At 41.0% G+C, this 26,216-nt stretch overlaps 1 protein-coding gene across 3 annotated transcripts; it reads right to left on the bottom strand.

The window, feature by feature from the left end:
- Positions 1–448: 448 nt before the first annotated feature.
- LOC122446324 (ATPase PAAT-like) lies at positions 449–18,198 on the bottom strand. Of its 3 annotated transcripts, none has more exons than XM_043476380.1 (6): positions 17,463–18,198; positions 15,159–15,362; positions 14,281–14,353; positions 12,177–12,383; positions 6,922–7,376; positions 449–1,602 (listed from the first exon to the last, which is right to left on the bottom strand). In XM_043476380.1, the coding sequence occupies exons 1-6, from the start codon at positions 17,624–17,626 to the stop codon at positions 1,560–1,562; spliced, it is 1,146 nt and encodes a 381-aa protein (XP_043332315.1). In that variant the 5' UTR covers positions 17,627–18,198; the 3' UTR covers positions 449–1,559. The 3 variants fall into 3 exon arrangements, with proteins under 3 accessions (XP_043332315.1, XP_043332313.1, XP_043332314.1); XM_043476378.1 differs by having other exon boundaries at positions 449–1,607; positions 17,463–18,196; XM_043476379.1 differs by lacking the exon at positions 17,463–18,198 and adding an exon at positions 15,609–15,651 and having other exon boundaries at positions 449–1,607.
- Between the last annotated feature and the right edge of the window lie 8,018 nt (positions 18,199–26,216).

The raw sequence follows: 26,216 nt of genomic DNA, 5'->3' as shown, positions 1-26,216 counted from the left end.
CAGACTACAACTACCAGAAGCTGTAAAACTGAACTAAAGGGCTCAGCTTGGAGGGAGAGGCATTTCTCCTGAACAACAATGGAAATACTATCTTACAGCTATGTATGTTGTCCCATCAATTAGAAAAGAATAGAAAAATATGCAAATTATCAAGTGGCTATAGTGAGAGTATGTCCCATATACTGTGTCACCTTTGTAGTGTGATACAAATGAACGAGAGTATGTAAATTGCCCTCATTTGAAAGAACTGACCACAAAGTCGATTGCAAAACACCCCCTTTCATAAAGCATTTTAAGAAAAGATAGTTGAGGGAGGTAGGCTCAAGAGGAAAGGGATATATATACATTCACGGTGTTGTAAGGCAGAAACCAACACAACAATGTAAAAGCAGTTATCCTCCAATTAGAAAAGAGAGTTGAAAATAAATTTGTTTACTTAGACAAGTAGTTTCCAGAGTGGATACATTTATTTTTTAAATGTGAATCATCACCCTTCAACACACATATGATAAGTTATAATTTCTAAAAATTAAGTCTGCCTGAGAGAACTGTAATCTCCTTGATTCATATGCCTCAACCCCTCAATGCAGATCCTCAGAATTTCATGCTTTAAATATACAGAAAAGGGTTCTGGAAAGAGGAACCTGTACCAGTCCAGAAAGGAAAACAGTTCCTTGTATCTTTTGGATTGACTGAGATAAAATAAAATGACTTCTCTCATTTTACATCAAACACTAGATCTAAGATAACATTCCTAACAAGGAATAGGCTAGCTCTGCTTTGTACTTCCCTCTCTACTACGACACTGCACTGAAACCAATGATACTAACATCAGTGTAAACTACTTTAACACATGCCAAACACTGCATTTTCCTCATTACCTGAGATAAACAATACAAAATGTCAATTAGAGATTTTAATGAAAGTTTCCAAGTCTTCCCAATTTTTCAAAAACAATTAGAAAAAGAAAAATTATCAAATACCCTAAGCATTATTTTTCAGACTCCTAAGACTGTAAAAAGTCTTTGTATAAAAAAAAAAGTACTTCAACAAAACACATACACAATACAAACTAACGAACTGCTTTAGAAATCCTTAAAATCTTAAACATTTAATCCAGAAGTATACATAAATTTCAGTAAGAGTGAAAAATATTACAAACAAAAATAACTGAAGATCACACCATGTTAACATAGTGTACAGTACTGGATTTACAATGTGTGCAGGAAAATGAACACTGAGGTCACTTCACGTAAGTGGTAATATTTCAAAGGACATTAAATACTTGCTTTTCATAAACTTTCTGGGGTAGGGTTTGGCTTTCTAATAAATATGTAATAAATATCTGTAGTACTTTGTACATGTTGAGCGTTTATCTTTCTCCATTTGAAAGTCCTTCTCCAGAGTCATAATGTCTCAGAGGCATCCCAGAGGGTGGGGAGTTCGGACGTTGCAGCAAGCCCATTAACAAAGCAATCTTATTATCTATGTGCTCCTGGAGCTTATATATTCGCTGATCAATGTAGTCTGTAAGTTTCTTTTCCATCAGTTCCATATTTTTAGAAAGAATCTTTTCCAAATAGGAACAAAGAGGTTGCTCTTCTACTCTAAAAATAAATTTAAAAAAATATTATGACAATTTTCCCTAGTATTATAACAAAACAGCCAAAATACACTACAATAAAGTAGCCAATACACATTGCTGAAATTTGTTTCCACAACTACATTCTGTCTCCTTCCAACATATTTCCAGGTTCTAGACACATACAATCTTGAATGCTCAAAGCATTATTATTGCTTCAGTTCTTTAAATATTTAAGCATAAATTGAAATAAGAATATAAAAATGAAGATGACAGAATTTCTACCCTCAAAAACAAGTCTTTAGATACAAAGGGTCTTTCTTTTTGGTTTTGAGCTCCAAATCAAAAGCAATCTTGCTTTTTCTTTAAGGTCTTTGTATGTCTTCCAAGTCCTTCCCCAAGCAACCCTACCATTTTAACAGTTTTCTCAGTTTTCTCTTTTCTTCATCCAAACAACCTTCTAAAGCATTGGAAGGACAAGGACAGTGAATTTCAGAGTGGTCCACAAAACTCTAGGATCTCCTCATATTTTTCCAGGTATTCCATGAGGTCAAAAGTATTTTTTATAATAACACTAAGTTATATGAACATGAATTGTACAATAAATGTACAATGAATTATCCAGAGGCCACACCATGTAATGTTATTACTGTGATGACTAATAGCTATATGGTTGTATATTCTGTTTCCTAGAATTCTTTAAGGTAGTAGGTTTAGGGTATAGATAAATGTTTTTCTCAGAGGTAACTTGTTTGTTCTCAGTATTTCTACTGTGGTCTTACTAGCTCTGTCAGGCAACATATATGAAACTACAACCCAAAGTCAATACAGTTTTACATACATTTGAAACAATACCATTCTCACTAAACTTTTTAAAAAGAAAACATGGTATTTTTTCAAAAAGATATTTATGTTACTATGTAATGGGTTTACTGTTATTTCTAAACTAATAAATATTTTTATATAGCCTACATAAATAAAAGTTCTTTGGAGTGCTCAATTATTTTTAAGAGGGTAAAGACCAAAAACTTTGAGAACTGCTAATCTAGAATGTAGTGGTTTCTAGTACTCATGCATGGATGAGAGAGTTGGACCATAAAGAAGGCTGAGCACCAAAGAATTGATGCTTTCGAACTGCGGGGCTGGAGAAGACTCTTGAGAGTCCTTTGGACAGCAAGGAGATCAAACCAATCCATCCTAAAGGAAATCAACCCTGAATATTTGTTGGAAGGACTGATGCTGAAGCTGAAGCTCCAATACTTTGGCCACCTGATGCGAAGGGCCGAGTCACTGAAAAAGATTCTGATGCTGGGAAAGAATGAAGGCAGGAGAAGGGGATGACAGAGGATGAGATGGTTGGATGGCATCACCAACTCAATGGACATGAGTCTGAGCAAGCTCCGGGAGATGGTGAAGGACAGGGAAGACTGGCGTGCTGCAGTCCATGGGGTTGCAGAGGGTCAAACAACAATGACTGAACAACAACACTCTAGAATATACAAGAAGCTTTTTATTGTTCTCTTTCTTTTCAAATAACTATAGATTCATAGGAAGTTGTAAAGATACTATATTTGCCCGGTACCCTTCACCAAATGGTCCTGGTCTTTACTTCTTATGTAACTATGGTATAATATCAAGAGCAGGAATTTGATGTCAATACAGTGTGTGTATGCCATTTTATCATACGTACACACATTCATGTAAATATCACCACAATCAAGAGACAGAACTATCCCTTAACTACAATGATCTCCCTCCTGCTACCCTTTCATTGTCACATCACTTCCCTAATCTCCTCCATCCCGAACACCTCGTAATCACTTACAGTGTTCATCTGTATTATGAGAATGCTACAGAAATGGAACCATGTAACGTGACCTCTTGAGATTCTCTTTTGTAGATCAGCATAATGCCTTTGCCAGACAACCAAATTGTTGCATGTGTCAATAGGTCATTCCTTTTTTTTTTTTTTTTTTGGTCATTCCTTTTTACTGCTGATAGCATCCCATGATATGGATGTACCAGGGTTAATTTAACCATTCATCAACTTTAAGACATATTGGCTCCTTATAGTTTTGGGCTTTTACAAATAAAGCTATGAACAATTGTGTATTGATTTTTATGTGGAAAAATATTCTTGGGGGAGTTCCCTGGTGGTACAACAGATAGGAATCCACCTTCCAACTTAGGGGACACGGGTTCAATCCCTAGTTGGGGACGATTCCACATGCCACAGAGCAACGAATGAGAAGCCAGCGCCAAGCAACGAAGAGCAGCCCTTGCTCGCCACAGCTCGAGAAAGCCCACGAGCAGCAGTGGAGTCCCAGCACAACCAAAACTAAATTAATTAATGAAAAAAAGAAGTTTTCATTTCTCAGGAGTCTGATTTCTGAGTCACATGGTGACATGTTTAGCTATGAGAAACTGCCAAACCTTTTTTAAAGTGGCTGTACTACTTTAAATCCCCATGAGCAATGTATGAGAGATCCCATTTCTCATTGGTATCTGGTTTTGTCACCATTTTTAAACTTTTTATTTTAACCATCTGAATAATTAGTGGTATCTTGTGTCTTATGGTTTTAATGTGCCCTTCCTTAATAGCCATGAGGTCAAGAACAGCTCATCTTTTCATGTGGTTATTTGCTTTGTACATCTTATCTGGTAAAAATGTCTCTCTGTGGTCTTTTACCCATGTTCTAATTGGATTTTTTTTTTTTTTTAATGTTGAGTTTTCAGTACTCTCTATATTTTAGATGTAAGTCATTTGTTGGATTTGTAATCTGAAAATATTTTTTTCCCACTTTGGAACTTGTATTTTATTCCTCCTAAAAGAGTCTTTCACAGAGCATAAGTTCTAACATTTTCATGGAGGTCAAACATTTTTGGTGTCTTGTCTAGGTTCCCAAAGAATGTCTCCTATGGATTATTAGAAAACTTCCATAGCTTTATGTTTTACACTTAAGTCTCTGATCCATTTTGAGTGAAGTTTTATACAAGGTACAAGGTTTGGGTCATAGTTCACTTCTTGCTCCTTGGCTATCCATCTGCTCCAGCACCCCGAGTTAGAAAGACTCTTCTTCCTTTATTGCACTGCTGTTGCGCCTCTGTCAAAACTCAGTGGAGCACACCTGTGTGGGTCTACCTCTGAACCCTCTACCGGCCTCCACTGAGCCCTGGTCTGCCCCTCCGCCATCACTGCCTGGTCTTGACACTCTCACTGTAGAAGACTCGACATTGGAAGAGGGACTCCTCCCACCTCATTCTTCTTTCTCAAGGCTGTCTTAGCTATTCTTCCTCTTTTGCTTTTCATATAATTTTTAAAATAATCCTGTCTATGTCTACAAAATATTGTGGTGAAATTTTAGTATGTATTGCATTAAACCTTCATATCAACGGGGAGAACTGACAACTTTACTGTGTTAGAAATTCAATTTGTAATTTAAAAAAAAAAAAAAGAAATTCAATTTGTAATTTAACAGTTACTAGGAAAGAAATCATCCAGGCCCAACTGGTTTTCATTGGAGACTTCTATCAATACCAAACATCATACGAAAAAAATCACATCAATTTTACACAATCTCTTCTAAAATATAGAACTCAAAAAAAGGTAGAACTCATTTTATGAGACCAGTATCACCCTCATAATATAAAACCAGACAAAGACAGTAAAAGATAAATACAGAGTAGTATCTCCAATGAATTCTATGTAAGAATACTTGACAGAATATTAGCAAATCAGTTCCACCATTGTATAAAAAGAATTAGACCCCACAATCAAGTGGGATCTATTCTAGGTATGCTAGGCAGGTTCAGTTTTTGAAACTAATGTAATTCACCATATGAAGAGATTACCGAAGAAAATTCATGATCAAATAAATGGCCATAGGAAAAATACTTGACAAAATCCTGTATCCCTCTACGATGAAAGAAACTCTGATAACCAGGAACTAAGAAACACTAAGCTTCAGCAGCCCTAAGCAATCTGACTTCTCTCCACCTTTTATAGTCTTTCGTGTTTGTTGTATTATATCCAGGGATTTTTATTGTTAACAGGGAGGATCTGAGAGTACTGGAGACATTCCAGCTCAGCTGGAATCAGAAAAGTGGAAATGGAAGTTGCTCAGTCGTGTCCGACTCTTTGCAACCCTATGGACTATACAGTCCATGGAATTCTCCAGACCAGAATACTGGAGTGAGAAGTCTGTCTCTTCTCCAGCAGATCTTCCCGACCCAGGAATTGAACCAGGGTCTCCTGCATTGCAGACAGATTCTTCACCAACTGAGCTGTCAGGGAAGCGCAGTTTTTAAGGTTTAGGTTTTGTTTTCTCTGCGTTTTAGTATTGGTTCATTTTGCCATGTCACAGGTTAACACTGATGAAGACTGTCAACAACTAAAACACTGTCACCTTTCCTTGTTCTTCCCAAAGAAGGACCACTATTTGTTTCAATAACTTACTAAACTCCTCAAATTTCAATGCTATTAAATACATTAAGAAAATTTCAACCAATACAACGACCTCATTTGAGATGTAAAAAAAGTCTAACTCAAAAGACTGAAATAGTAAGGCAAAATAGTTAAGTCAGAACCATGGCTAAAGTCCTGAATTCCCATCTAGTTCAATATTTGGAAACATTCCGTCTATCTAAAGGATGGTGTGTGTGTGCTCAGTCGCGCCCAACTCTTTGCAGCCTCATGGACTATAGCCCACCAGGCTCCTCTGTCCATGGAATTTTGAGGCAAGAATACTGGAATGGGTTGCCATTTCCTAGTCCAGGGGATCTTCCCAACCCAGGGATCGAACCTGTGTCTCTTCTGTCTCCTGCACATACTAAACACTTAACTATCCCTCGATCAAAGCAGGACTGGAAATAATTGGAATTATGAAATCAGAGGATAAGAGGCTGTATACTATAAATAATTAAGAGCTGAAAACTGTTTGGATGACTCCAAAATTAGCCCAGGTCACACAGGATCTACAAGGAAAATCCATTGCAACGGCTCACTTCATACAATCGGGCAAACAGTGTACACATCATGGCTACCACAGCTCCTCTCCTTTCATACAGGTATCTCTCCACTCCGACCCTTGTCTGATGCTTATGCTCCTCCCACCAAACGCCTGAGAAGTGCTCGGCACCTCCAGTTTACACACTTCTTTCAAAGCAACACGTTCTACTCCATAGACTATTTCTTTCCTCTACATGTGTCAGTGGTGAAATGTCAAAGCTCCTACGGTTCTCTCCGGAAACAATTTCAGGCAGAAGTTACTGAAACAAACGCCTCTCTTCCACCTGCCTCCTCATCCACCCCACCCGACCACACGGGTCTAAACACTTACGTGACACCCCCAGTGCCTCCGCTGGGCTTCGGGATGCTGTCCTGCCACTTGATGCCGGGTCCCACCCGGAGATGGCTCACCTGACCACACAAATTCTGGAGAAGAGGCAGCAACTCCGAGTTAGGTATGTGTGAGCTGTCACTTGCTTTCTTTGATAAGAAAGAAGATACTGCATTCTTCAGGTCATTCTCAAGAAGAGAACGGCTTTGTGGCACAATTTTACACTCGTGGAGGCTGCCCAGGCTTCCTCCACCAGCTGGCTGCAGACTTTTCTCAGTGTTAGCTTCTGAGTCTTCAGTCACGTTTCCAGATGTCAGCCCAGTTCTGAAAGGAAAAGGTGTGGAGGATGACTTGTCGAAGGCTCCCGGAGCAGACGAGGACTGCAGTCCCTGCACGTGCCTGTGTCCTGCGTTTCCCAGGATCGACTGGAGCTGCTCTCCGAGGGCAACACGATTCTAAGGGAGGCAGGCAAGGAAACAGCAGGAACATTAATGATAATGACAGCTAACTCTGGAGGCAAGGTGCCTTCTTCCCTCTGAGCCTGGGAACATTCACATGGAGTAGACTACAGCCACGGTCCCAGTACTGAGTTGAGGAGAAAAGACTAAAGCTAACCCGGCCAAGGTAACACAGCTGTCTGTGGCAGAACTAGGACTGGAGCCCCGGACACCCAACTCCAGTCAGGACTTCTAGTCATTCCAAATTCCAGTGTAGTTCTGCTAAGGAAAATCTGCAAATAAATACAAGCATACTTAGTAAAACTGCACAGGCATATTTTAGTGTTTCCACTACAAAGGCCTCCTTAATTTATGGTATTTTCGAATGAGTCACAATAATTGATAATTTTCCTAGAATTAAAAATCATCTGTCCACTATCACATATGTAGGCCACCCTAAGGATATGCAATTCATTTTCACTGGAAGATAGACTAGATAGTTACTTGCTTAAAGTTTGGTGTTCTACTTGTATACTTAAAGTTTGAATACTTTTGTGACATTTTCAATGATTAAAATGAGCTACTTTTGGGCCATGTTTGCTGTAATAATTTATAGGGTAATGATTATGTTTTGTGGCCTCAACTCGACCAGCTAGGCTATATTTCTTCCTGAAAAGACTGCCTCACATTTGTTAGGTTACAGTTCTTCAATTTTTCCACAAGAGAAAAGCAAAACTACCTCCAGCCTAGCTAACTGTTATATTACATGGCTCTACCCTAAATTCTAAACCCAGAACTCTACTAGAAATTCTTTTCTATTAACTTATCTGTTTGTTTATTTATTTTGTTGCACTCTACCACATAAGGGATCTTAATTCCACAACCAGGGTTTGAACCCGGGCCCCCTGTAGGTGGAAGCTTGGAGTCTTAACCACTGGACCACCAGGGAAGTCCTAGAGATTCTTATCAAGGGATATCATCTCATAGTTAATGCTGTTCAACACCTTGTGAGAGAGACTAAGAAAAGCATTATTCAAGATCAGGTGAAGACACTCGATCCATATATTTTCTGGATATACTAAAAAATGATGCTTGGATAAAATTAGCCCAGAACTCATTCATTCAACAAATATTTACCAGAAATCTACTCTGAGTTAGGTACTGATTCAGGCCCTGAAAATAAGACAGTGAAAAGCAAACACAAATTTGTATATATACTCCCAGAATTGTGAAAAATTAAATATTTATCTCTGACCCTCTTAAAGGATTTGCTTTAACCTTTTACTCACCTTGAAAAAACAACAACAAAGAGAATCTTTTTATTTTTTAAGATAAACAAGGTAAATAGTGAAAAATCTTGGAATAACTGAATATATTTTCTTTGAGAAAATGGCCCAGAGTTTCCACTCAGATAACTTTAAATGACAAACATATGCCAGACACCTATGAGACAGAATTCTTACTCAGTTATTCTAAACTGCTGAAGCAAAAACAAATCAAAGTCAGCACATGTGAACTCCAAATAGAAGGAAATAAGAAACCACTTGAATAAGCTTTTCAGGCAACAAGGAACCATAAGGTGCAGGTGAAGCAAGGGGAGGCCAGGAAGCTGCTCCCAAGTCCCTCCTTTCCCTCGGGACAGGCCCTGCCCCAGAGAACACGCGAAGGCCTCGACAGTGTGCGTGGTTACCCCCCTTCCACAGAAGGAGGGGTCCTGATCGTGAAACACCCCTACTCTATACTCAACAGATACTTACAGAGCTTATGTGACACTTCTCAGAAAGACAGTCCATGGGTTACTTGTTTGCAAACAAAAGCCACCCCAGAGAACCAGGTATATCCCGTGAGAATCATTCCATAAATATAGTTTTCCCATAGAAATAGGATATTTATTAGCATGTTTAAAAGAAGAGTTCACAGGATCATCTCCTTTCTTCCCGAGGGTGTTTCCCAAATGCCCCCACAGGTAAGGATTTAGCACATGCATATGAAGGGAAACAGGATACAATACATGTGCTGCTGGTTGGAGGACTTGCATTTCTGGCTGAGAGACAAAGCTACAAAGACACACAGCAAGGTTGAGAGTAAGATAAGAGCTGGGCAAGGACTCAGGATTTACCTAACGCACTTCTGAACTGACATAAATTCATGATGAAGAAAGCATATTGTTTTGGGAATTAAATAAAAAAGCAAAAAAAAAAAAAAAAAAAAAAAAAAAAAAAAACCCTTAAAGACATAGCCGAAAAAACACCTGAAACTTTGGCATCATTTATTTTCCAAAGACAAGTTTTTAAAACATAAATATCAGTCATGAACTGATTTTTTTAAAATTCATTAACCCTCTTGAATGTTTCCAAAATCTTTCACACACACACAGTTTCTTCTGTTTTTAAATTTTTAATCTATATGTCCACTGGATCTTTCCCCTTAAACATTTGTTCTTAAAATACACTATGCATAGGGCTCATCTGGTGTTGCTGGTTAGAAATAGTTGAGTCCTGGATCATACCTTCAGGGTTTTAGGTCACAACTGAGGGCCAGTGTTCTGTCTTTATAAGCATTCCAAGGGATTCTGATACAGGCAGGTTCCTTATCTCTAGCATTCTTGAAACAATCCACTTTAACCTGGCTACCTCCACATTCCAACTACTCATTTACTATCCAATCCTTCAGAATCTGGTTTTCATCTCCTCACTATTCAAGCAGACCCATTAAGGATCTGCAAAAGAAGCTTAGTTGATAATCAAGGAACATATACATTAGAGTCATAAATAAGACAGATCAGATTCCTGTTTGCACAAAGCTTATATTTCAATTAGATAAATAGAGCAATATATATACATGTATACATGTGCGTGTATATATAAAACAACAAAAATAATGAAGAAGGCCATGATGAAAATATGATACAGATTGTGCAGGCACAATCTAACAGCGTGGCTAGCAAAGGTCTCGCTCAAGATGGAACATTTAAGATGAGGCTGAAAGAACAAGAAAAGGGCAGACTTGCTAAGATCAGGAAGAGGGGATTATGGCCAAAGAGAACAGTTAAGAGTGCAGAGGTCCTGAGGTGGGAGCACAGGTGGATATTTGGGGAACACACACCTCAGAATGTCTAGAGACAAGCATCTGAGTAGACGTGACAGGAGATGGTGTTGAAGAGGGAATGACGGCCCAGATCTGAGATGACAGGGTGAGGAATCTGGATTGACTCTGGTGTGAGGGGAAGCAGTTCGGGACATTACACGGGGAAGTCGAGTCTGATGGACCCTCTGAAATCATTCTGGTTGCTCTGTGGAGAGGGAGCGCTGGACCAGGAGCACCCGTTAGGAACTGCCTGAGCTATGTGGGCAAGATCACTGTAGCAGAGTACGAAGAGGACGGACTCTGTGCTTTTGGAAGCTCTCCTTTCCGAGGTTTCCAAGATCATCACCAGCTCTCCTGTTCTCCTGTGTCTGCCTGTCTCTCCAATGATACTCCTACTACATTAATGATGGCAAATCTCACAGAAGTTATATGACTTTTTTATTTGTATTATTTGATTTAAACTTTCACATTCATCCTATGATCTCAGCATTGCTAGATTGTAAACAATTACCATTTAGATTGTAAACATGAAGAAATGTATCCTTAAATAGAGGACGCAATGCTAAATAAGACAGAACTAACACGGTTGAATTCAGGTCTCCTGACATCACATCTCTGCTGCTCTAAACAGTGGCTCCTGTACTCCGGCTCCTCGCCCCTCTCCCTGTGCTCTGAGCAAATGCAGGTGCTTGCCCAGGGTCTTCCTTCCTGGCTCCGGTCTCTCCCTTCATCACCTTCCCTGTCATCTACTAGGGATGCTCCCGCCCCTCTGTGTTTCCGAAGGCTCACAACGTCACCCCAGGGAATGTGGTATTCACATAGAAAACTCAATACTCCCAAATTAAACTACTTTTTTCCCCTCCAAGTCACTCCCTCCCTTGCGTTCCTTGTGTATTATTGGCATCACCATCTTCAAAAGTTTGGTTTCACGTTTGATTCTATTTTTCTCCCCAAAACGCCATACTAAGTTATTGTCAAGTCCCAGTGGTTCCACTGTTGTAGCATCTCACACCCAGCACTAGGTTCCTCCTTCAAGTTTAGACTCTCCTTAACCCTCATCTGGACGAGAAATAACACAGAGATCCTTTTCTTCCTGCAGTCTCACTTTCTACTGACTCCTCATCTTACATGTAATAGTGGATTAGAGTTAATTAAAACAGGTAAAACATGCCCACAAGCTTCATAAGAGCATTCAAAATCCTCTATGATCCAGCCCTAGTCTACCTGAAGCTTCCCCTATCGCTTCTTCACTCCAGAGAAATGAACTTCTATCCGTTTCCTAGCTACATTATACTCCTTCCAGCACTGAAGATTTAATCCATACTGCTCTCTCTCTCTCAAGCTGCAGCCCTCCAAATTCACATGCCTAATTCCACCTATGTAGTCCCCTAGTAAGACCACAGAGACCCTTAGGGACAGGCCATAAACTAATTCACCCGGGAACCTTCTGTAGTAACTAGAACAGAGCATTCACGAAGAAGGGGCTAAGTAAATACTTGCTGAATGAATAAATGAGTGAATTCGTAGAAAATTATGAAGTCTGTAATAGAAATATTTTATTTGTAAGAGCATAAGGCTACAGAATGTTACTTTTAGAAAAGTTAGTAAAGATAACAGTCACATCAATAACAATAGTTAAATAGAAAAGATTTATGTCACCACATGTCCTAATAAAAAGCTATTATTTAAAGAATTGTAATGGTATCTGGAAAGAAATCCATTCCTACTCACCTGCTGCTGGAATCTCACCATATTCATCAACTGCTGAGCTCCAGGTGATAACTTTGACCCCATGGACTCCATGATGGTTTGGACCCTCTCCAGGTCTATCCTTGATCCTAGAGCAGGACAGCCTGCTGAAGAATGTGCCGAGACTGGCCTCACGTGTACCACAACTTTACTGATGAACACACAGTTCTTTTCACCAAAGGAGAGAAGCTATTATAACACAGAAGACCAGGAAAATTAATAGTAATAAAAACAACCATTATTTAAGGTCATTTCTTATTAATACTGAAGTAAGAAAGAAGCATTCAAGAATCTAAAAATTAAATTCAAGTACATTTTTAAGTTGTCTCTAGAACAGTCAAAGCCAAGAAAATATTCAAAAGAACAAGGAAAATGTAAAAAGTCCTTTTTAAGTAAAAGTTTACATACAAATAATGTTTTATTTAATAATGTTTTCTTGTTTAAGGAACTAAAGATAAACTGTATCAATCTGAGATCTTACCATCCTGAAACAAGCTATATCATTTAATACAAAAGAAGACTGTCCAGGATCCCATGCAAAATGTTTGTGAAGTGCTAAATATAACTCAGTATTTTAGAATTAAAACCATAGGGAATATTAAGAAAACCTAAGAGATCTCAATAGTTTACACATGAAAAACGAGTTCATGGTGATTTTTTTAATTTGTCAAGAGAGTAAATAAAGGTCAATCTTTGAGCCTAGTTCTTCTGGATTCTGTCCCAGGAGCTTTTCAGGGCTGTGTCCTGCCTCATCTTGTATATGCTTCTAAACCAAGATGTTTCCTGTGTGCTGTAGGACTGCAAAGTAGCAAAGTGGAAAGCAAACAGGATTTAGAATCAGACAGACCTGAGTTCAGTGAGGGCTGTGCCTGGGTGACCCTGGGCAGATGCCAAGCTTGAGTTAGGAGTAAAATCAGTTTACATGGTTGTTATAAGGATTGTGCGTTAAAATGTCCAGTATATATCACTGAGTGAGTGCTCAAAGATATGCATCAGTAACTACCATTTAACTTTCATAAACTATTGAAGGTAGTATTGGCCCAGAAGAGGCCTTCATACAAACCCAAAGATTTTCCTAAATGAAACTCTCTGCACTCCCTGGTACTTCCACAGCACAATTACAAACCCCATTCATCTTCAGAGACAACAAACCCATACATCACACAAAGACACAGGTGAATAGAGGTCCATGATCTAAAAACTCAGTGTGGCACCAAAGATGTGACTGTCATCAACAAGTAAGTACCTCATGAAATGTATACACCCACACTTCAACATGCATAGTATGCCTTTCAACCCCCAAGCCTTTCTCACCAGTGAATGTTGTGCCTATTTTGCACACTTAATCTACCTGTCTTGCCACTATAATATGAGCAACATTCCAGTTTATTTTATAACTGCCACTTCCTAAATGCCGAGTACAGCAGCCGCTATCTATATGCACTCTAATATGTGCTGGATGAATGCATCACTTTACTAAAATGACTTTAGAAGCCATTACTGTATACACCTAAACAACATCTTGAGATAGTTCTGTGCTCCTCTGTAAGTAATAATCAGCACAGAATTTTAGAGACAAAAATAATCCAAGAATTTTCTTTAGTTCCCTATTATTACCCACAAAGTAGGTCCCAAAAGATGAAGGAACTTGCCCAAGGTTACTTTTTTAGTCAGCAAGAGACCTCACTTAATAGTCAGGGCTTATGATTTCCAGCTCAGTACTCTTCCTCCAGATCTGATGACATCAGTAAAGTTTACCTTAATAAAATTTTTCATGCTGACACCACCAGTCTAAACACCTTTAACTTTGGGATGCTCTTGTCTGAAACTTCTCTAATTGTGTCCAACACTGCTCTACTAACAAAAGTACACTGACATGACCATAGGAAATAAATGATCAAATTTTAAAAGAAGGTTGATAATTATTTTAGAAAAGAATTTCTTTTTACATGTTTACTAAGTATTTTTGAAATAAAACGAGGGACACGTTGGACTAACTGCATTACCAATTTATGGAAATAAATATATCTATATATTAGGAAAGCAACTGTAGTTTTAAATTAGTGAAAATTTAGGAATGACTTACCTTTATTTTACCAGCATGTGTGGAAGACTCCAATTTTAGATATTTTTTGTATAAAGTAATCTTTTCATGTTCACTAAAATTAGAAAAGAACTGATTTATTAAAAATTTCACACATTATCACTAAGAAGAGTTATATTTAAAGATAAAGGTTACCAGGACAATATTTTAATCCTGAGATTCAGTTTTCCTGGTGAGGCATGAACAGTAGAGCCTTCCTACTGAATAGCACTAGATATGAAGACAATATCTGCCACTTACTAATTATAGGAGAAAATTAAATTATATATCCAAAGTATACTCTGCAGCACTGGCATATTTTAAAGCTCAACAACGTATCTGTCATACACAACATATATAGTACATAAAGCAGCTCATACTTTGATTCATATTAAAGAATGATTAGAACAGAATCTTCATAAGAAATTGGGGGGAAAAAAGTTAAAAAATCTAATAATGGGTTAAGCTTGCCAGGATGGCACAGTCTTGAGCTCATGCTCTATTTGGTAACGGCATCCTACAAGAAAATGTTCAAAGTTCCAGGCTGACTGACAAAGTGATTTTTGGAAAACAGATTCCTTATGAGTTAAAAACAAATAGGAAACTTATCAGAACTTCATCAAGCATTTCCCAAACTAGCTATGATCTTTTACTGACTTCTCTACCTTCCATTTGCTCTCCATTTCCACATTCACACTTCCAACTAGGCTGATCTACACTGTCTTTAAGATCCTTAAAGGTCTAAACTTCTACCTCTGCTGGTATGTTTTTATCTTCTCTCTCCTAGTGTTTAGCACCAATGTCAGAGAATCAACAGATACTGCAAAAGCTCAAGAAAACACTACTTCAGAAGAACACTTCCACATGCAGAAGTCACAAACCTGTTATCCAGAACATTACAAACATTCTTGCCCCTACTGGTTCCACAGTACTCCTCTCCTAAGTATACTTCCATATTTCTTGCTGAACTTAAAATGCCAATAGAAACGATTTCTTCACCTCCATGAGGGTCACATCTCAGGTGAAGGAAGCAGGGGTTTTCATCTTGGCTGTTCAGGTTCCTTTTCAAAATCACCAGATCATGGCTGAAAAGAAAATGAAGAATATTATGTAGTGTTATAGTGCTTCCCTGGTGGCTCAGATGGTAAAAAATCTGCCTGCAATGCAGGCAACCTAGATTTGATCCTTGGGTTGAGAAGATCCCCTGGAGAAGGGATGGCAACCCACTCCAGTATCTTTGCCTGGAAAATCCCATGGACAGGGGAGCCCGGTGGGCTACAGTCCATGGAGTGACAAAGAGTCAGACATGATTGACTAACACACACACACACCTCTGAATATTCATTGGAAGGACTGATGCTGAAGTTGAAGCTCCAATACTTTGGGCACCTCATGCGAAGAGCTGATTCATTAGAAAAGACCCTGATGATGGAAAGACTGAAGGCAGGAGAAGGGGATGACAAAAGCTGAGATGGTTGGGTGGCATCACTGACTCAATGGACATGAGTTTGAGCAAGCTCCAGAAGATGGTGATGAACAGGGAAGCCTGGCCTGCTGCTGTCCATGATGTTGCAAAGAGTCGGACACAACTGAGTGGCTGAACAACATGCAGTATTACAGTTCCCTGTCAATAACAGAACACTGCCATTAACCCCCTTAATGGGCCACAGGGGTTGACATGTTATCCAATTAATTGACATTTGCATTTGGAGTCCAAGCACCCTGCAAAGCACTGATCAAATAAATGCTCAATACAGAAATCATGAGGAAATGATGCTTTAGACTCAGGGTTCTCCACTCTTATTTTCCCCTGGACTTCTATCTACACTGTAGGCGACTTCCTGGAAACTGCCTGACCAGTTAATGAAATGTATTTACTGGTCGGCTACTGCGAATTAAAAACCGTTCACAAGTTGGGGGTTGGGGGCAGATGCAGAATAAAGGGGAAAAGTGTGCCATTTTCAAAATTAAACTGATGAAGATTTGTCAACATTTGGATTTTTTTAAAGGCCTATTTTAGTCCACGGGCTTCCCAGCTGGCTCAGCGATAAAGCATCCTTTGCAAATGCAGGAAACAACAGGAGACGCGGGTTCCATCCCTCGGTGGGGAAAAATCCCCTGAAGGAGGAGCCGGCAACCCACTCCAGTATTCTAAACTGGGCAATCCCTCGGACAGAGGAGCCTGGCGGGCTACAGTCCATAGGTCGCGGGTCGCCAAGAGTCAAGACACGGCTGAAGAAGGAATTCCATCACCTCCACTAGCTTTGTTTCTAGTGATGCTTCCTAAAGCCCAATTGACTTCACTCCAGAGTATCTGGCTCTAAGTGAATGATCACACCATCGTGGTTATCTGGGTCATGAAGATCTTTCTTGTATAGGTCTTCTGTGTATTCCTGCCACCTCTTCTTAATATCTTCTGCTTCTGTTAGGTCCATACTGTTTTGTCCTTTATTGTGTCCATCTTTGTATGAACTTTTCCCTTGGTATATCTAACTTTGTTGAAGAGATCTCTAGTTTTTCCCATTCTATTGTTTTCTTCTATTTCTTTGTATTGATCACTTACGAAGGCTTTCTTGTCTCTCCTTGCTATTCTTTGAAACTCTGCCTTCAGATGAATATCTTTCCTTTTCTCCTTTGCCTTTAGCTTCTCTTCTTTTCTCAGCTATTTGTAAGGCCTCCTCAGACAGCCAGTGACTTTGGCCTTAGAGAAATAGCAGGTGGTGGGGATGCCAGTGCCTCTTTGAACCTGGTCCAAAGAGGAGAGTCCCTCGCAAGGTAAGTGTGGGGACGACCATGCATGCATTGGTCGACAGGTGTTTTTTTTTTTTGCAGGATAAGAGGTCGGTTCTGATCTCGACAAGGGGCCTCAGAAGCCAACGAGATGGACTCAAGGCGGGTGTGTGTGAAACGCTGTCTCCCGCTCACCTGCCCACTCCGCCCCCCCCCCCCCCGTTCCCAACATTCACACCCGAGTCCCCTCAGCTTTCCCGCGGACGACCCTCTGTCCTCCCGACACCCGGGCCCGGCCGTCTCGCCTTCGCCGCCCGCACAGCCCCGTCACCCGCTCGGCTCCCGCATTTCGGGGGCAAACCCTCTCCCCTCAGGGTCCCCGCCTCCCCTCGCGGCTCCCCCAGGAGCGCGGCTGTGTCCCCGAGCACAACCCAGTCCCCGCCGGCCCAGCGCACCCCGCGGCGGGCGGCGCCAGCAGCTCCTTCCAGTCGGCGTCTCGGGCGCCAAGACCATCCCGGGTGAGACGGAGAGTCTGGGCCAAGGCTCCGCACGCAGCATCCCAGGAAGAGGCTAGGGTCGGGCAGCGGCTCAGCAGCCCGTGTAGGGTCTCGGTCTCCATTCGGCCACCTACGGACCAAGCCGGCTCCGGAACCTCTCTTTATAACTCTTTAATTTGCGCCAGACCGAGGGAAGGTGAAAGAACAGGGCAACTTCCGGCTCGGCCCGCCGCAAACCTGAGAGCGGCCGCTTGTCCCGGTTGTCTGGAGACCAGCTACCGCAGACACGCATGCGCGCGCCGGCAGGATTTGGCAGCGAGGTTCAAAAGCTCTGGGCCGCGGTGGGGTGGCGCGCAGGGGAAGCTCCGGTTAGAGCATGCGCGCTGACAGCACGTTGGCCACACTCTAGGCTAGGCGCAGGCGCAGTGCGGTGGTCACGCATCCCCACCCCGCCCCCCAGCGTTTACTTGACTTTAGGTTCCTTCCCTCAGTCGTGGTCCATTCTTTGCGACCCCAGGGACTTCAGCATGCCAAGCTTCTCTGTCCATCACCAACTCCCAGAGCTTGCTCAAACTCCGGTGTCCATCCAATCAGTGATACCGTCCAACCATCTCATCCTCTGTCGTCCCCTTCTCCCTCTCTGCCTTCAGGCTTTCCCAGCATCAGGGTCTTTACCAATGAGTCAGTTCCTCACATCAGGTGACCAAAGTATTGGAACTTCAGCTTCAGTCCTTTCAATGAATATTCAGTACTGATTTCCTTTAGGATTGACTCGTTTGATCTCCTTGCAGTCCAAGGGACTCTCAAGAGTCTTCTCCAACACCACAGCTCAAAAGCACCAATTCTTCAGTGCTCAGCTTTCTTTAGAGTCCACCTCTCACATCCATACACTAGTACTGGAAAAACCATAGCTTTGACTAGATGAACCTTTGTCAGCAAAGTAATGTCTCTGTTTTTAATATGCTGTCTAGGTTGGTCATAGCTTTTCTTCCAAGGAGTAAGCACGTTTTAATTTCATAACTGCAGTCACCATCAGCAGTCATTTTGGAGCTCAAGAAATAGCCTGTCACTGTTTCCATTGTTTCCCTATCTATTAGCCATGAAGTGATTGGGACCATGTGCCATGATCTTAGTTTTTTGAATGTTGAGTTTTAAGCCAACTTTTTCACTCTCCTCTCACTTTCCTCAAGAGGCTTTTTATTTCCTCTTTGCTTTCTGCCATAAGGGTGGTGCATATCTAGGTTATTGATATTTCTCCTGGCAATCTTGATTCCAGCTAGTGCTTCATCCAGTCGGGCATTTCGCATGATGTTCTCTGCATTTAAGTTAAATAAGCAGGGTGGCAATGTACAGCCCTGAGGTACTCCTTTCCCACTTTGGAACCAGTCCATTGTTCCATGTCCAGTTCTAACTCTTGCTTCTTGACCTGCATACAGATTTCTCAGGAGGCAGGTCAGATGGTCTGGTATTCCCATCTTTTAAGAATTTTCCACAGTTTGTTGTGAGCCACACAGTCAAAGGCTTTAGCATAGTCAGTGAAGCAGTAGTAGGTGTTTTTCTGGAATTCTTTTGCTTTTTCTATGATCCAACAGATGTTGGCAATTTGATCTCTGGTTCCTCTGCCTTTTCCAAATCCATCTTGAACACCTGGAAGTTCACACCTGGCTTGGAGAATTTTGAGCATTACTTTGCTAGCTTGTGAGATGATTATAACTGTGCAGTAGTTTGAACATTCTTTGGTTTTGCCTTTCTTTGGGATTGTAATGAAAATTGACCTTTTCCAGTTCTGTGGCCACTGCTGAGTTTTCCAAATTTCCTGTCATATTGAGTGCAGCACATCCACAGCATTGTCTTTTAGGATTTGAAGTAGTTCACCTGAATTCCATCACCTCCACTAGCTTTGTTTCTAGTGATGCTTCCTAAAGCCCAATTGACTTCAGTCCAGAATATCTGGCCCTAAGTGAATGATCACACCATCGTGGTTATCTGGGTCATGAAGATATTTCTTGTATAGGTCTTCTGTGTATTCCTGCCACCTCTTCTTAATACCTTCTGCTTCTGTTAGGTCCATACTGTTTTGTCCTTTATTGTGCCCATCTTTGTATGAACTTTTCCCTTGGTATATCTAATTTTGTTGAAGAGATCTCTAGTTTTTCCCATTCTATTGTTTTCTTCTATTTCTTTGTATTGATCACTTACGAAGGCTTTCTTGTCTCTCCTTGCTATTCTTTGAAACTCTGCCTTCAGGTGAATATCTTTCCTTTTCTCCTTTGCCTTTAGCTTCTCTTCTTTTCTCAGCTATTTGTAAGGCCTCCTCAGACAGCCAGTGACTTTGGCCTTAGAGAAATAGCAGGTAGTGGGGATGCCAGTGCCTCTTTGAACCTGGTCCAAAGAGGAGAGTCCCTCGCAAGGTAAGTGTGGTGTCCTCTTTCTACAGACCTGAAGCACCTCTTCCCGACCCTCACTCTCTGGAACAGACCCTGAGCCTGAGGGTGGTGGTTGCGGGGGGATGGGGACGGGGAGGGCATGGAGTCGGATTTTCTCTCCTCACTCCCTTTTCCACACGCACTCTTTCCTTCGAGGGTGTCAGGTGGATGCCAGCAATTGGACTTTAGTTGCAGAGATTTGAATGGTGTTCATGGCAGCTGTGGGACTGGGGCAGGTGGTGTCTGAGGAAGGTTAGGGGCTCTGGGACGTGGGCCTATTGTCCATGGGGCCACCAGGTCAGATGGAAGGTGGAGAAACAGCAGGGCCCGAAGGGGTTGGCTGCCCCACCCCCCGCCCCCCGTCTGCACTCGAGGCCCCTGGAGGAGCGATCAGGAAGCGTTGAGTCTGTGGTGGAGTAAAATCTGAGCTGAACCTGATGGGCCTTTAAGCTTTGCCCAGAAAAGTGGGAGTGGATGGAATTTTCTAGATACTCTCGGGGTAGGAAGGTATATGGTCCTTCCCCACGACCACCACCCATCCTCTTCATGAAGCCCATAGAGATGAGTTTTCCATGTTCTGAAAGGAAAAAGGGAATCAGAATAAAAAAGTGGAATGTCAGAGTTTGAAAGGTCTTGCTTCTTGTTCTAATACATTAACTTTCATTGACAGTAACATGTTTGAACAATCCAAATAAACTCTTCTTCAGAAACATCAGTCTGCACTTGAAAGAGCAGGGTCAACACTATCACTGGACTTCAGAGTTCCTGAACAAGGCTGAATGACCAGGAGTCAGGAAACTAGACTTCTATGGTCTCTCCTTTCTCTTGCACAGTCAGTGAAGTCACCAGATCTGGGTTTTCTGAAAGAAAACCTATTATATCTTTCTTCATCTCTGCTTCTTTTTTGAAGCACTAACTTTCATTTGAACAATTTCAGGAGCTTCTTTCCTGTCCTTAGCTTTCATTCCCAGTCACTTCCGTTCCACCCTCTGCTCTGCCCTTTGCTGCTGCTTCTGGTGCTTGTTGCTCTTGACTGAGTACAGCCTCTTGTACTCTGATTCCTGCCTGCCTCCCTGCCCTCCCTCCTACCTCAACCTTTGCAAAAGCGGTTCCCTCTTCCTGGAAAGCCTGTTATTTTGGAGCAGAGAAAATCCTGTTCATCCATCATTCAAAACCAAGCAGATCTCCACCCTACGACAGAATTAAACTAATTCCTCCATACGACTCTTACGCTTTTTAGGTATCCCAAAGAAAATCCAAAACTGGAGGTTATGTTTATTAAAAGTCCTCCCAGGGATATTTTGTTCCATTATGTTGACGGTTCAGTTCAGTTCAGTTCAGTTGCTCAGTCGTGTCTGACTCTTTGCAACCCCATGAATCACAGCACGCCAGGCCTCCCTGTCCATCACCAACTTCCGGATTTTACTCAAACTCATGTCCGTCGTATCAGTGATGCCATCCAACCATCTCATCCTCTGTTGTCCCCTTCTCCTCCTGCCCCCAATCCCTCCTAGCACCAGGGTCTTTTCCAATGAGTCAACTCTTCTCATGAGGTGGCCAAAGTATTGGAGTTTCAGCTTCAACATCAGTCCTTCCAAAGAACACCCAGGACTGATCTCCTTTAGGATGGACTGGTTGGATCTCCTTGTAGTCCAAGGGACTCTCAAGAGTCTTCTCCAACACCACAGTTCAAAAGCATAAATTCTTCAGCACTCAGCTTTCTTTACAGTCCAACTCTCACATCCATACATGACCACTGGAAAAACCATAGTCTTGACCAGATGGACTTTTGTTGGCAAAGTAATGTCTCTGCTTTTTAATATGCTATCTAGGTTTGTCATAACTTTCCTTCCAAGGAGTAAGCATCTTTTAATTTCACGGCTGCAATCACCATCCACAGTGATTTTGGAGCCCTCCAAAAAATAAAAGTCTGACACTGTTTCCACTGTTTCCCCACCTATTTACCATGAAGTGATGGGACCAGATGCCATGATCTTAGTTTTCTGAATGTTGAGCTTTAAGCCAAGTTTATCACTCTCCTCTTTCACTTTCATCAAGAGGCTCTTTAGTTCCTCTTCACTTTCTGCCATAAGGGTGGTGTCACCTGCATATCTGAGGTTATTGATATTTCTCCCAGCAATCTGGATTCCAGCTTGTGCTTCCTCCAGCCCAGCGTTTCTCATGATGTACTCTGCATATAAGTTAAATAATCAGGGTGACAGTATACAGTCTTGACATACTCCTTTTCCTATTTGGAACCAGTCTGTTGTTCCATGTCCAGTTCTAACTGTTGCTTCCTGACCTGCATACAGGTTTCTCAAGAGGCAGGTCAGGTGGTCTGGTATTCCCATCTCTTTAAGAACTTTCCAAAGTTTGTTGTGATCCACACAGTCAAAGGCTTTCACATATTCAATAAAGCATAAATAGATGTTTTTCTGGAACTCTCTTGCTTTTTCAGTGATCCAGCGGATGTTGGCAATTTGATCTCTGATTCCTCTGCCTTTTCTAAATCCAGCTTGAACATCTGGAAATTCATGGTTCACGTATTGCTGAAGCCTGGCTTGGAGAATTTTGAGCATTACTTTGCTAGTGCATGAGATGACTGCAGTTGTGCGGTAGTTCAAGCATTCTTTGGCATTGCCTTTCTTGGGGATTGGAATGAAAACTGACCTTTTCCAGTCCTGTGGCCACTGCTGAGTTTTCCAAATTTGCTGGCATATTAAGTGCAGCACTTTCACAGCATCAGTTTTCAGATTTGAAATAGCTCAACTGGAATTCCATCACCTCCACTAGCTTTGTTTGTAATGATGCTTCCTAAGGCCCACTTGACTTCACATTCCAGGATGTCTGGCTCTAGGTGAGTGATCACACCATCGTGATTATCTGGGTCATGAAGATCTTTTTTTGTACAGTTCTGTGTATTTTTGCCACCTCTTCTTAATATCTTCTGCTTCTGTTAGGTCCATACCATTTCTGTCCTTTATCAAACCCACCTTTGCACATTGCAGGTTAAGGGGAAGGTATAGAATCCTTCCTACGAGCTTTACCTTTGATAGTTTTGCTTTTATATACAATTTAATGTGAACAGCCAATGTAAATTTTATATGATTTAGTTACACTTATCTCTGTGCTGTGGACAGTTTTTCTCACGTTCCTCCTGAAATAAATTGTTTTTTGTTTTTTTTTACCAGCAGAATGTATCTTTATTTATGTGTGAATCCTCAGCATTTAACAGTATTTGATACACAAATACATTGAATGGATAACTTTCACAGTGTTAAAATACAAGGCTCATCTATTGTTGTTGAAGGATTTGGTTGTTTTAAATATCTTAATAATTATTTTAAACACAATGATGGAAGTAAGCAAACAGTGAAAAATCTCTGTTGGAAATCTCTAGGAATTTCTTTCTTCTGAGAAGATAGTTTTGGAAGCTTAAAAAAACAAGGAATTAATATCTATTCATTGTTGCTATAAGAGGTTGGTAACATTCAGATTCTCCCTTAGGAGAAACTGCTTGTACTTTTGATCTTTCCTCAGACACTTAGGTAATTCTTAGGATTAGTGAGACTGATGATTATTCTGGATCTAAGTACCCACTTTCACATTAGTTCATTTACTTTGCTTTCAGCCTCACAATACCAGGAGCAGAGTGGTCTTTGGGAAATCAGAAAAACACTTGATACTGTAAAATTAGTTCAAGATTTGGTAACATTTGAATATCTGGCTCACATTTTAGGCTATCTTTGTTAGTTTTTTTTTTTTTTTTTTTAATAAGGAAGATAAGAAGGAAGGTAAGATAAGAAGGAGGTAACATAATGATTCAGCTGAAAATGACACTGATGGTAAGGTATAGAAAAGGAGCCAATATGCTTGTAAGTTTTACATTGGCCTAAACTTTAAAGGAGGAGTTGCTGAAATGGGTATGAACAATACCTCTTTGAGACTAAAGTAAGGAAGTTCATTTTTATGGGTCTGTAAGTGGGTAGCAGCCAAAGAGACAAGCATTTACTAAATGTCTAGTCCAGTTCAGTTCAGTTGCTCAGTCATGTCTAACTTTTTGTGACCCCATAGACTGCAGCATGCCAGGCTTCCCTGTCCATCACCAACTCCCAGAATTTACTCAAACTCATGTCCATTGAGTCGGTGATGCCATCCATCTCATCCTCTGTCATCCCCTTTTCCTCCTGCCATCAATTGTTCCCAGCATCAGGGTCTTTTCAGATGACTCAGTTCTTTGCATTAGGTGGCCAAAGTATTGGAGTTTTTCAGCTTCAGCATCAATCCTTCCAATGAGTATTCAGGACTGACTTCCTTTAGGATGGACTGGCTGGATCTCCTTGCTCTCCAAGGGACTCTTAAGAGTCTTCCCCAACACCACAGTTCAAAAGCATCAATTCTTCGGTGCTCAGCTTTCTTTATAGTCCAACTCTCACATCCATACATGACTACTGGAAAAACCATAGCCTCGACTAGACAGATCTTTGTTGGCAAAGTGATGTCTCTGCTTTTTAATATGCTGTCTAGGTTGGTCATAACTTTTCTTCCAAGGAGCAAGCGTCTTTTAATTTTATTGGTACAATCACCACCTGCAGTGATTTTGGAGCCCAAGAAAATAAAGTCTGTCACTGTTTCCATTGTTTCCCCATCTATTTACCAGGAAGTGATGGGACTGGATTCCATGATCTTAGTTTTCTGACTGTTGAGTTTTAAGCCAACTTACTCACTCTCCTCTTTCACTTTCATCAAGAGGCTCTTTAGTTCCTCTTCATTTTCTGCCAGAAGTATGGTCTCATCTGCATATCTGAGGCTATTTATATTTCTCCTGGCAATCTTGATTCCAGCTTGTGCTTCATCCAGTCCAGCATTTCTCATGATGTACTCTGCATATAAGTTAAATAAGCCAGGTGACAATATACAGCCTTGATGTACTCCTTTCCCAACTTGGAACCAGTCTGTTGTTCCATCTTCAGTTCTAACTGTTGCTTCTTGACCTGCATACAGATTTCTCAGGAGGCAGATCAGGTGGTCTGGTATTCCTATCTCTTTAAGAACTTTCCAAAGTTTGTTGTGATCCCCACAGTCAAAGGCTTTGGTGTGGTCAGTAAAGCAAAAGTAGATGTTTTTCTGGAACTCTCTTGCTTTCTCCACGATCCAGCAGATTTTGGCAATTTGATCTCTGGTTCCCCTGCCTTTTCTAAATCCAGCTTGAATGCCTGGAAGTTTTTGGTTCATGTACTGTTGAAGCCTGGCTTGGAGAATTTTGGGCATCACTTTGCTAGTGCAAAGATGACTGCAATTGTGTGGTAGTTTGAGCATTCTTTGGCATTGCCTTTCTTGGAGATTGGAATGAAAACTGTCCTTTTCCAGTCCTGTGGCCACCGCTGGGTTTTCCAAATTTGCTAGCATATTGAGTGCAGCACTTTCACAGCATCATCTTTTAAGATTTGAAGTAGCTCAGCTGGAATTCCATCACCTCCACTAGCTTTGTTCATAGTTATGCTTCCTCAGTCCCACTTGACTTTGCATTCCAGGATGTCTGGCTCTAGGTGAGTGATCACACCATCGTGATCATCTGGGTCATGAAGATCTTTTTTGTATAGTTCTTCTGTGTATTCTTGCCACCTCTTCTTAATATCTTCTGCTTCTGTTAGGTCCATATGGCTTTTGTCCTTTATTGTGCCCATCTCTGCATGAAATATACCTAATTTTCTTAAAAAGATCTGCAGTCTTTCCCGTTCTAGTTTTTTATCTATTTCTTTGCATTGGTTATTAAGGAAGGCTTTCTTATCTCTCCTTGCTATCTTTGGAACTCTGCATTCATACGGGTAGATCTTTCCTTTTCTCTTCTGCCTTTGGCTTCTCTTCTTTTCACAGCTATTTGTAAGGCCTCCTCAGACAACCATTTTGCCTTTTTGCCTTTGTTTTTCTTAGGGATGGTCTTGATCACTGCTTTCTGTACAATGTCATGAACCTCTGTCCAGAATTCTTCAGGTACTCCATCAGATCTAATCCCTTGAATCTATTTGTCACTTCCACTGTATAATCATAAGGGATTTGATTTAGGTCATACCTGAATGGTCTTTTGGGTTCCCCTACTTTCTTCAACTTAAGTCTGAATTTGGCAATAAGGTGTTCATGAACTGAGCCACAGTCAGCTCTATAGAGTACAGAATAAACGTCTTAGTTAATCTCAGCAACTACAGGTGAGATTTTGGAGAGGTTATGAACAATGCCGTGCTGTCCAGGTTGTGTTTGAGTTAAGGTAAAGTAGTTCAAGGTCTTT

The sequence above is a fragment of the Cervus canadensis genome, chromosome 8 (genome assembly GCF_019320065.1).
Source record: "Cervus canadensis isolate Bull #8, Minnesota chromosome 8, ASM1932006v1, whole genome shotgun sequence".
In the NCBI taxonomy this organism is placed as follows: Eukaryota; Metazoa; Chordata; class Mammalia; order Artiodactyla; family Cervidae; genus Cervus; species Cervus canadensis.
Note: the sequence above shows the minus strand (reverse complement) of the source record. Positions and strands in the feature narration are given on the sequence as shown.